At 36.5% G+C, this 12147-nt stretch overlaps 1 protein-coding gene across 3 annotated transcripts in view; it reads right to left on the bottom strand.

Moving 5' to 3' along the window:
* CDIN1 (CDAN1 interacting nuclease 1) overlaps positions 1–12147 on the bottom strand; it is a 220117-nt gene that overhangs the window by 153113 nt on the left and 54857 nt on the right. For 2 of the 3 annotated variants that reach the window (XM_065871753.1, XM_065871752.1), the window contains exons 2-4: positions 8936–8981; positions 7980–8044; positions 852–912 (exon numbers count right to left, since the gene is read on the bottom strand). In XM_065871753.1, the coding sequence (XP_065727825.1) occupies positions 852–912; positions 7980–8044; positions 8936–8981 (172 nt within the window). The remainder of the gene's footprint in view (positions 1–851; positions 913–7979; positions 8045–8935; positions 8982–12147) is intronic. The other variant, XM_065871754.1, reaches the window with a different exon arrangement.

The following is a 12147-nucleotide window of genomic DNA, read 5'->3' as shown; positions in this document are numbered from 1 at the left end:
TGCAACACAAAAATAGTGTACATTTCATTCCATCCCTATGAGGTTTGCATAAGCAGTTCCAAGTCAGACTAAATATTGTATTGCTCTTATTACAGTGGATAAATATTTTAAAGTTTAGGAATTAAATATTTTATTTTTTCTGTATGCTCTCTGCAACTATTATGAACTTTTTACAGCTTCTTCATTCACGGGAAGTCTTTGGGGTTTCCTTTTTTAAATGTAAGACTATTATTGTTTTCCCAAACAGAAGCAGATAAGAGTTAACAGATAAGTTCAACAAATCACTTCATGCTTGGTGTTAATAAGAAGAGTATGCTTCTTCATATAAAGAAAGGCTTTTCTAGAAGGCATGTATCTCTTATTATAATAAAAGTTTGCCAACAACAACAAATGAATCAAGTAAATGTTACATCTTTAGGTACACAATTTCTCTCTTCACTTTTATGACAGCATAGATTTTCTTGGCATACATCTCTATACTTGACACAGGTATGTCTCACACTAAATTAAAACAACACATCTAAAGAAGAACATGTCCTGAGCTGTTTGGTTGAAATTTCCCACAAAATAAGAAACCAAGAAGCTGTTTACACATGTGCTTTAAAAGAAGTAGACTAATTATGTTAACTGATTTATTAATAAATGAAGTTCTTGGTCCAATTATTAAAAGTACAAAGAGACCAGGGAGCAATTTAAATGTCTACTGCATCTAAGATAAAATGTTTTATCTGCTCTGCATTTCAAAATCTTTTTCTTTTTTTTAAGGTTAATTATAATTCTAAGCAAAGCTACTCTAGATAGGCCCCTTAGGTTTTATGTAAGTTTAAATAAAATAATAACAATAACTTTACCTCATTGGCTAGCTCCAGGAGTACTGGGGCAGCTCCATTTTTCCCCACTCCATTCAGATACCTAGACAAGACAAAGCCAAGTGGTAATGCAGTGACAAGAAAAGGCCAGCATAGACTTGTCAGCATCCCCTGTGTGTACATGTTTCTCCTGGGCAAATGCCACGTTCAACTCTAGTTAAAGTATGCTACTGTCATAGGAAAGCACTGAAGGGAAAAGAATAACAAAAACAACTTGCCTCAAAACCACTGGCAACTAACTAACTGAAGTTGGGGACAGGACGTCTGAGTACACAGGTCTCCCTTGTGTTCACCTCCTAACATGTAAAGTGAACACAGAGGTGATTTTGAAAAGAACTATCCCTATCACCCTGGCTTTATCTATACCACAGCCACTCATGGGAAGCAAATAAGTTTACTCCTGAAAAACGCATCCATGCAAGCATATCACTTTTTTATTTACTTTTAGTTCACAGGATTGGTTGACACCTTATTAGGAAAAAAATGGAACAGACTTTTCATCAGTGGGTCAGCACACCTTTAATAGGTAATACAAGCCATCATCTTATCTGCTCTGGATTTCTGTCATAACCTCCAGCTCTCCTCATCCCCTAACCCTGCAAAACAAACAAACAAACAACTCCCCAAATTCATCCCAGATATGGAAGCCAGAGTGATTTGTTTTAGAACAAAGATCTGAACATACCATTCTCCTCCTTAAAACACTTCAAAAGCTCCAATTAAATCTCAAGATTAAATTATAACCACTTAAAAATTCTCGTAAGGATCTTCATAATCTGGTTCCTACCTACTCTCTTCAGCCAGCCTCATCTCTAGTCACTGTTCCCCACTCCAGCCCTTCACCTGGATAACTCCTGATTCAGATTGTATGTCGCCTTTTTCATCCACCATGACCTGGGAGAACATTAAGTATCCCTCACGTGCAGTCCAGGAGCACCTTGTTCATCTCTCCATCACTTAGCCCAGAACACTGTACCTGCTGAGTTACTTGTCCACCTCAAACCCATCCCGACTGTAAGGCTGAAAGCCTCATGAACGTAGAAGAATTTCATTTTATTCAATTTATTATGCCTAGCACGGTTCTTGGCTTATAATAGGTGATTATATTGTAATACTGAATACATATTTTTTTCTCTAATAAATGAGTAATTAAATAATTTTAAAAAGCCATTTTAGGCAAGAAAATAAAATTAAGTATGAACATTTTCTCTATAGTATACTGTTTGATTGAATAAAATAAACTAACAACATTTGTTTGATAGTAAAAAATCAAAGTAAACAGGTGAGGTCTTCCCTGTAACGGCCAGAAGCAAAAACCAAATTAAATTACATTATTTCACAGGTATGCTTATAAAGATGTATGATTTCCAATAAATTAAGTGGAATAAAATCAAATTATTTAAGGTGGGGAAAGTCTCAGGATCATTCTAACTTCAAAGTAATTCTAATACATCCATTTTCATCTATTGGCCCTTTCTTGAATAAATTGTTTAGGAATCTAACTGGGAAATAAGTACTTTCATTTCAGGAGCAAGGGAACAACAAAATAAAAACAAACAAGACAAGTGTGGTTTAGAGAAAGATCCCTGGGAAATAGGTCAGCTAAGACCTTCATGTCAACTTACAGAACTTCCATTGCACTGATGGGTCTGCTCAAGGAACAATCAGTTTCGTCAAGTCGGAGCAACTGACCAGAGCACACGTGCATTAAGCATTCTGATTCCGGGTCAGGGTATTTAAGCCTATATTGATAATAGTATATCTTTACAACTCTCTACTTAACATTCATTTATCCCACAAGTATTTTTGAGAGCTAACTAGTTGTCAGGCCTTATTCCAGGTTCTGAAGAAGCAGAAGGGAACAAAACTTCTTTGGTTCCTGCCATCACAGAGATTATATAACAGTGAAGACACAGAGAAGAAAAAGAGAAATAAATATATAAAGTAATGACATATGCTACAATATAATATAAATTAGATGGGTTGGTCAGGAAGCCCCTCTCTAAGGAAGTGACACTGAAGTAGAAACCCACAAGAAAGAAAGCAGCAAGCCAAGAGAGGAAGAACATTCCCAGCAAGAGAACAGTTAAGTGCAAATGTCAGGAATGTGCCTGGGCTATCTGAGGACTGAGAAAGGCTCTTGTGAGACCAGAGCAGAACCTCTTCTCAGGGGTTAATTTGGAAAGAATGAAAGAGAACAGCTAGACCCCAGATCACTGCCTGTGCCTGGAAACTATCATTTTGAGTCCAAATTATATGGTTTCATATAAATGCTGCATCAATCACAATCCTGGTAATGACCAATAGAACACTTCTCTTAAGTTTAAAGCAACAGGAGTTGGTCAAACGACAACACTGGCCCCCTATATCTGTATAGTCTATATAATAGTTGAAGCATGATACAGTGGAAATTCCTAATTATGAGCTTGATTACTCCTCCCAGTTGGTCATATAAAGAAACCAAATTCCAGAGTACTGATGAAACCCATCTGGGCTCCCCTAGCTGGTAAGCAGTAAATCTCTGAAATGGACCGCTGATCTCCCAAAGCCTACTGAGGTGTCCTCATATGCTGAAAAGGGTAGACCTGCTTCTAACTGTATTTATTCCCCAATTTGTTTCCCACCTATACCTTATAACACTTCAGAAGTGCTAAGGAAAAGAAATTAAGTTAAAATTAATCTGAAGTTGCATTTGTCCTTTCTGGGAACTTTAACTGTTCCCCCATATCAAGTGACAGATCAGGTTTACTCAAATTTTTAGATATGCAATCAAAGGAGCATGATAATTACAGAAAACATTCAGTAAGGTCATAATCAGAAATTCCTAATGCTACCCTTCTCTCCATCCTCAAAACATCTTGTGCAAACTTACAGCATAGACTATTCACACAGTTATAATGGGTTGTTTCTCTCTCCTTGGGGTAGCGCTACGCAAAGCAATGTTGAACCTTCATCCAGCAGGTCCTTAGCGAAGATCTGAATTGTAACTGGGATATAAAAATGTAATCCTGAACACTACATTAAGGTGACCTGGGCTACCTTCCTGATGCCTATTTGCAAATTGAAATTACTTTGCATAGACTGTATGTCATCCTCCAGCTTTGCCACAGGAGGACTAATAAATGTATATCTCGTGGGTGAAACCATCCTTAAAAGATCTTCCCAGAAGGTCCATTTTATGACGTTTTTTGAGTGTGAAAGATCTATTAGCATCTAAGATTAAAAATAATATATATTGATTTTAAATATAAGGCAAACTTAATCTTAATATTTTTATAACTATAATGGTAAAACTTCAAAAATCTACCAAAATTCTTCACTAAGCTTACATCTGAATACCACCTTTGTTGATTCTATATCGAAAATCTCTGGAATCCATCTCCATGCATGCAACTATTTTCCCACTAAACAGAGCAGCTGAGGACAGGTATTGTGGTTCTTATACTTGGTTCCTAGCATAGTAGATGGGACACAGTGAATGCAAAGTAAATGGTGCTAATTAAACAAAAAAAGTGGTTCGAATTTTTAGCAACTATCTGTATCATGTGGTATCAGTAACGTATTTGAACTAACCTTTTTTCCATGTGAACATCTGAATAAAATCCAACTGGTCTGATTAAGCAAAGCTAATAAAGCTGGCCCCTCAAACAGTGTGTGTTGAGAGATGGGAGGAGATGAGAGACAGTATTTCTAAACTTTGCTATTGATGAGGAAACTTGTAAAGTTGACCAACTTGCGTGTGTTTGTGTATGTGTGCGTGTGCACATATATGCCCAGGTGCACTGATCTAGATAAATCTAAATAAATTTTACCAAGTATGTTTCCTGTTTAGAACTAAAATGCCATTAGTACAGTGGGAAAGAATAGAGAGTTCTTTTCAACGTGAACAAGCTGTGTCTATACACACACAACATGAAGAACTGAGGAAATTTCCTCAGTAATTCAAAAGCTTAGGAAAACATTTTCTACTGTTGTTTGGATACTTTGAAGTTTCAGTTAACCATGATGGAATCACTCTGTGGATTGTACGGTCTTTAATACAGACTTCAAATTCTGAATTGAGAACATCTCAATGCTAGCAAGAATACAGAGACACAGGAATTCTCTGATATTGCTAGTAGAAATGTAACCATTACTATCTTTCTAGATGGTAATTTGACAACATATAATAAGATCATTAAATGCTTATTGTTTACACCAGTAATTCCATCTATAGAAATATTAAGAAACTAATTCAAATGCAAAGACTTATGCACCAAAATATGTATCACAGTATTATTTATATCAGAATATTGGAAACATATATGTTCAACAGAGGAATAATTCAGTAAATTATGATACCTTCATATGAAGTAATAAAATAAAAATGTTTACAAAATGCTCTCTTCAAAATAATATGTATTTTTCCAAGTATCAAATTCAGAATTCACAGTTGCATATATAGGATGACCTAATCTATGTAAAAATGGATTGAAAAAAGACTGGAATGAAAAACACCAGTGGTTATCTATGGGTGCCACAATTATGGGCAATCCATTCATTTCTTTTTTATACCATTAAAAATGTACTTAGTTTTCACAACAGGCATGTATTACTTTTATAAAAGAAAAAGAAAGGAAGAAATTGTTGAGATTGTCAAACTGCTTAAGTATGGTTTGATATAACTTTGCCTTTATTCTAATCAGCTGGGAAACAAAAAGCTTTCAAGGCCAATTTACCACAGAGAATACAGGGACATTCAACCTGCACATTTAGAACAAGAGACCTGTGAGGTCAAATCATCTGAAAGGTAACAACACAGCCCGTCTACAAGCACAAAGTGCAGGGCAGAAAAGCCAGGAAGCAGGGTGGTAAAGTAAGAAACCAGTCGGACTGCTTTCCTATTAGACGATCCATTACAGCCTAACTTCAAGATTGTGTTTCAAATGTCGTGACTCCTCAAAGTAATTGAGGTTCTCACATTTAACTAAACTTAAAGAAATATAAATATGTTTCTATATTTTTATTATTATCCAATCAACTGTTCGAGTAACCATACTTAAAGATCTTTGTTTTTGGCCTAAACTAACCAGGTAATCCAATAAAGTATGTTCATACCTCAGAAATCAAACATACTTTTTTTTAAAAAATTAATTAATTAATTAATTAATTAATTTTATTTTTTGGCTGCGTTGGGTCTTCACTGCCGCACGCGGACTTTCTCTAGTTGTGGCGAGCAGGGACTACTCTTCGTTGTGGTGTGTGGGCTTCTCATTGCGGTGGCTTCTCCTGTTGTGGAGCACGGCCTCTAGGCATGTGGGCTTCAGTGGTTGTGGCACATGGGCTCAGTAGTTGTGGCTCGTGGGCTCTAGAATGCAGGCTCAGTAGTTGTGGCGCACGGGCTTAGTTGCTCTGTGGCATGTGGGATCTTCCCAGACCAGGGCTCGAACCCGTGTCCACTGCATTGGCAGGTGGATTCTTAACCACTGCGCCACCAGGGAAGCCCCTCAAATTTAGTTTTTAATGAAAGTAAATTTCTTTAAAAGCGGCATTTAGAGCTCTTAGAAATCATCTAATTAAAACGGCTTTTTTACGATGAAAAAAAGATTATTAGAGGGCAGCCCATGGCCTGTTAGCAAATCTCCAAATTTCTAGGAAATGCTTTATTTTCCCTTGTTGATGTTAACTGACCCTTAAAATCTGGAACAGAACCATACTTTTATATGAAAGCCTAAGACTATAAATTTTATAAATAAGAATGTATTTTTTGACACGTGAGCCACTTTTCAGTCTTTCAGTGGAGAGTCTGGTTGCCAAAGCAGTTGTTGGCTTCACAGCACTTCATGGGCCTTTCTCAATTTTATATGTATGATTTAGATGATGACTTTTATTTAAATGTTAATTTCACTGAGGAGATTATGACTTTTGAATAAATCACTTCAAACTTTACAAAGGCTTCTTAAGGAGTAACTCTCCTAGGTATAAAAGTGTGTGTGTGTGTGTGTGTGTGTTTGTGTATGCATGTATATTTCTTTAACAGACACTTCTACTCAAAATAGAATATATCTTTTACCACTATGTCATAGTGAATACTTTTTTAAAAATCTAACTTCAATAACTTTCCAATAAACACTCAATTCTTAAGAAAAAAAGACTTTACAGAAACATAATACCAATATTTTATCTGCATATTCATTTAATTCATAGAATTTTCATGCATAAAAATCATTCATCTAAAATCAGTGGTGTCACTCTCACCACAGAAAGATTGCTCTATAAATCTTAAGTGTAATAATTTAAGAGCATATTTCAAACTGTTTTCCTTTCCAGAATGCCCTTAAAATATTTAAGAAAGTAACCAATAATTTCTAATGCAAACCATAACCATTTACCATTATAAGTTATTCACTCATATTACAAAGCCAAAAAATTTTTAATTTTTTAAAAAAGGAGCTATTTTAAAGATTCTTTTTGTTTCAGAACAAGAGGTTGGGAACTATAATAAATTAGGCTGAAATTAAAATATCTCCTGAACATTCATGTTATTGATTCAATACTCAAGACTTTCCTTTTAAAATATAAACCCCTCTTAAAATCTGACAGTTGTACATTATTATGTGTCTCCATATGTCCTTACTTGATTTATATCTTTTTTTGCCTTTCTAAAATGGCTAACCCAATACTGACGATGCAAAATACAACTGTACCAAAATTTAATCTTATTTTCTAATATACTTTTCAACTTGCTGATTTAAATAAGAAATAAAATTGGTTTGAGAACTTTCACATATACGTGTAGATATACGTATGCATGAACATACGCATCTATCCAAGATATGTGCTTACAGTTTCAAGCATCCAACTGAGATTTTCTAATACTGGAACAATTTCTTACATAGTAAAGATTTCACACACATGTAAATTAAGATGGTCTCACCATATTCTTTAAATCCATATAACAGAGTATTTGAGAAATTAAAAAATATATACTTGAAGTCTTAAATAAGAGACTTAAAACAAGATGCCTTGGAATGTTATATAGAAAATCAATTTATTAATCTAATTTATTCATAATTATTATTAAAATTAATAGGTATTATGATACCCTCTAGTGGGGCAGGCAGGTCATACCTCTGGTAATAACTTTCAATCGCTTCCGAAGTATGATGTTTGGCATGTGTTCTCTTAATATGTTTCTGAAACAAAATAAAAGAGATTTTTATGTTGTGTCACAGATCAGGTTCAAGAACAAAAATGACACATTTCTTGATTCCAATGTCTAACATAAAGGGCAAACCGAATAATAGTTTGGGGATTTGGGTGGTGGTAGATCTTTTTTCCCTTCTACTCTGTGAACCTATGCATTTAAATCTCTATTGCGTGGCTGGGATGTCTCCAGACTATACCACAAGGTACAGTATGTATGTAAAAGCCAACAGGGTCATAGTAATTGAATCTAAATTAAGTTTGCTTAGGGTTGTAGAGGGCAAAGAAAAACTTGTTCCCTGTTTCAACCTTTGTATTAATTTTCCCTCAATTCAATTCCATCTAAGTCCTCCGCACTCTAGTTTTACAATCCAATTGCCATTTTTAACCAGGAAGAACATTGCTTAAAAACAACTTATTTGAAAACTACAAAAAGTAATTCCATAGAGACTTGCCACTTGACTGACACCTGTCATCTCATGATAAATGACTCCATTTTCTGCCTCTCTTGCCTTCTGCCACTCCAGCAATGGTCATTTATCATCATCTCTGTCAGCAATGGAAAGCGGCACTGACAGTGCAAGTCAGCAAACATTTAGCACATGGAACCACGCAACACGGGGAAATTATTATTGTCAGAATAATAATGGTTTAGCATAATTTATTACAGGTCCACCAAATAAGCAAAGGCTAGATGTTATTAGACAGATGGATGGGTAGGCTTGGCAGGCCTCCACTGAGACGCAGGCGGTGCTTGATGTGGAAAGGAGAATATCCTCCAACCCAATCAGAGAGCTGGCAGTTCAATTACAAAGAAATAAAGGGACATTCATCATTCAATTAGGCACCTGTCAACCCTCACAAAGGAGAAAACTTCTAACCTGGTACTCCTGGGAGAAGATGCTCAGCAGAGTGGCCTGCGATTGACTGGAACAAATAAAAGAAGGACAAAGTTAATTACTGGAGTGCACGCCAAAGAAACAAAAGAGAAAGGAGCTTCAAAGGTAGGCCTGCTGCCCTGTAATCTAACAGAACATGAAAACAAGTGTGGAAAAGTTGTTCCAGATGAACACCTCAAACAAAGGCTTCCTGCTGCTAGGTCAAGGAGACAGAAAAAGGGAAAGGGGAAAATATGGATGGTCTCAAAGCAAACTATCATATGATTTGGATTTTCTTAAACTTTAGAATGATTATAAATCATATCTGTACCATGCAGGTATGTTAAAAGGGACCAAAAGAGGCAAGGTTTATTCCCATTGATAAATGATAGTCAAATCCCATAAACAGTAGAAAATGCAGTTCATTCACTGGCAACATTCTGAAATTTATGTTGTTAGCAGGTAGGTATCCTCTTCTGTAGGTCTCTCAGATTCAAGGGGGGAAACTTTGCTCTTCACCAGAAGTAGCACAGAGACCACTGGAACATTCCCACCGATACTGGCCTACTTTGAAAATAGAAGCTTTCATAGCAGAAAGCTGAGGCCCTTGAGGACAGCATTCCCTAAGACTGCCGTAAGCCTTATTCATCTAAGACTCCATGCAATGTCAAACACCTGGCAATGAAGCAACCTGGAAAACATTCTTCCCAAGTGGGAATTTTCCTCTTACAATTGTTAACATTTAGAAATGGAACAGAATTTTTTTTCTCTAAAAAGCAATCAATAGCCCACTACTATTCTTTTTGATTACCCCCTGTAGATACAGCTGCCTTATCATATCTTGAAAACAATTAATTATTTCTGATATATTTTCCTACCAAATGCTATCCGAACAAATTACAGTGTTAATAATTCTGCTTTTATAGTACACCAAAGCACTGTGAATAATTAAAATTTTTCTATTCATGAATGAGACTGCTTAAGCTCATCACAGGTAATTTGGAGAGTATGAAATAAAAGCAATGACACCATATTTCTTTACTCACTGTCAGTACTGTCATCTCTTGCATATCATTACAGATTTGGCTTCTAACCCCTTTCCACTCTTATTAGATTACAAAAGAATACGTTTAAAAAAAACACCATAAATGTTTATCAAGGAAAACCAATAATAATTACTAAAGGACTGTTTTAATAACTCAAAAGTACTGAGAAATGATTGAATAAAATTATAAATCCATTATAACTTTTTCAATGTCTCTAAAAATGGAAGCCACCTTTGAAAAAGCCAGTTCTATGTATAAAATCTTCCTATTATGCCTGGCTTGCCTGAGCTTCACATGCAAATCACATACTCTAGTAGGGTTGCTGACAACCAACTCCTGAAAAAAAAAATGGCAAAGTTAAACCCAAATCTTTATAAACTACTGAGTAAGTCACTATGTTATATATTTATGTACAATAAATACAGCCCTCCTCATTGCACAGCAAAATATATTTACGTTAACCAATTAATGGAAAGCAAACTGTCAGTCTCTTGGTCTCAAACAATACGATGGAAATAAATGTGCATGTAATGGGCAAGTCAGGGACCAATGACTAATGAGGAGGAAACTAAACTGAATAAAACAAGAGTATAATGGTAGACGCTCAGAAAGGGAAGACTAACAGACAGCAGAAGGAATAAGCCCAAGAATAAACAGTTCAAAGTGAGAAGTTGGTCAAGAGTTGAGAGCACTGTAAAAACTGAGGACAAGATAACGCCTTCAATCAGGAAACTGTCTTAAACAGCTTAGAATTCAATTTAGCTAAAACCATGGACATAGCCTATGGAGCAACACGTTTTCTCAGCGGCCAAGTGGGTTAGAGAGAAAATTCCAGCTTACACTGGGGGCAAAACCTGGCTAGAGCTAAAAAGAGAAAATGACTTACCATCGTAAAATAGAAAGACAGACTTGGGTCCAAAAGGCTTTGGGTTTGGCTGACCGGACAAAGCTGTAGAGAACTAACTGATCTTTGCTAGGCAGTTTGTCAGTCAACGCTCTCTTCCTGTGTATGCTAAGCTTACAGAAGAGCGTTGTAACAAGCCTCACAACATAAAGAATGGGAGAGTAGTTTTAGTGCAACTAAGACACTGACCCCAGTGTGTATTATTTGTTACTCTCTTCCAGTGTGTGGATTCTGAGAAGGGATCCCAAGGCAAAAGACTGGTGAGTGGAGAAATCATGACCTCGAGGGTCTAGCTTCAAAGAACTCACCACCTCTGCCTGCCCCCCACTGCAGTTTCCCCTACTGTTTGATTTGATTGGCAAGAGTCACAGAAGTTACGGTTTAAATTCAACATTCCTTAGGTTCACAAAGAATATGGTTCCTGGCTAGAGAGGAAGAGAGGAGAAGATTCTGCGTAACGAAAAGGCTTATCTTAAACATCACAGTCAGTCCATCAGCAGTTTTCACTGAGCAGCCACAACGTCCTGAGGTCATGGGTATGGGAAAATATGCCTCCAAAATAAAAACATTAAAGTGGACAGGAACTGATTTAGAGGAAACTTTCAACATATACATGCGTAAAAGCAAAAATTAGAACATTGTCAAGCGCTCACATATTTTTTAGGGATTTAGTGAAGTAAATCATACCCTGAATCCTCACATATTTCAAGACTTTGGAGCATATACTTGTCACTTAGCATACATGTGTTTTCCATTTATATATTCAAAAATACACAAATGCCCAAAGTCTCTTCAAAGATCGTTTTGTGTTTTTGCACAAATGCTCAAAGTCTCTTCAAAGATCGTTTTGTGTCTTTTTCCCATGCTACCCTCTCATATTAAGCTCCTCACCCTGCAGGTATCTGAGAAAAGAAAAGCATGTGAGTAGACTCCTACACTAGCTATGTAAAACCTTGTCTGAGTCGTGTGACAAATGGCTTTACGGAGCAGCAATAGTCATGTTGCAGCAATGGGGAAACAAGGAAACAAGCGTGAGGACAAAGCCAACACACTGAGGACCTGTGACAGGAGATGGAAGGAGCTTGGGTCCTTGAGGACACTGTTGAGCTGCTCAAGACCATGAATTGAAGTGACTACCTTCCATACTTCTTTTGAGTAATAACACATGTCCTTTTTTTTAAAGGAAGGAAGGAAGGAAGGAAGAGGGGGGGAAAGGAAGTGGGGGAGGGAGTGAGGGAAGGGGGGAGAGAGGGAGGGAGGAGAGA

Source organism: Phocoena phocoena, chromosome 2 (assembly GCF_963924675.1).
Source record: "Phocoena phocoena chromosome 2, mPhoPho1.1, whole genome shotgun sequence".
Classification (NCBI taxonomy): domain Eukaryota; kingdom Metazoa; phylum Chordata; class Mammalia; order Artiodactyla; family Phocoenidae; genus Phocoena; species Phocoena phocoena.
Note: the sequence above shows the minus strand (reverse complement) of the source record. Positions and strands in the feature narration are given on the sequence as shown.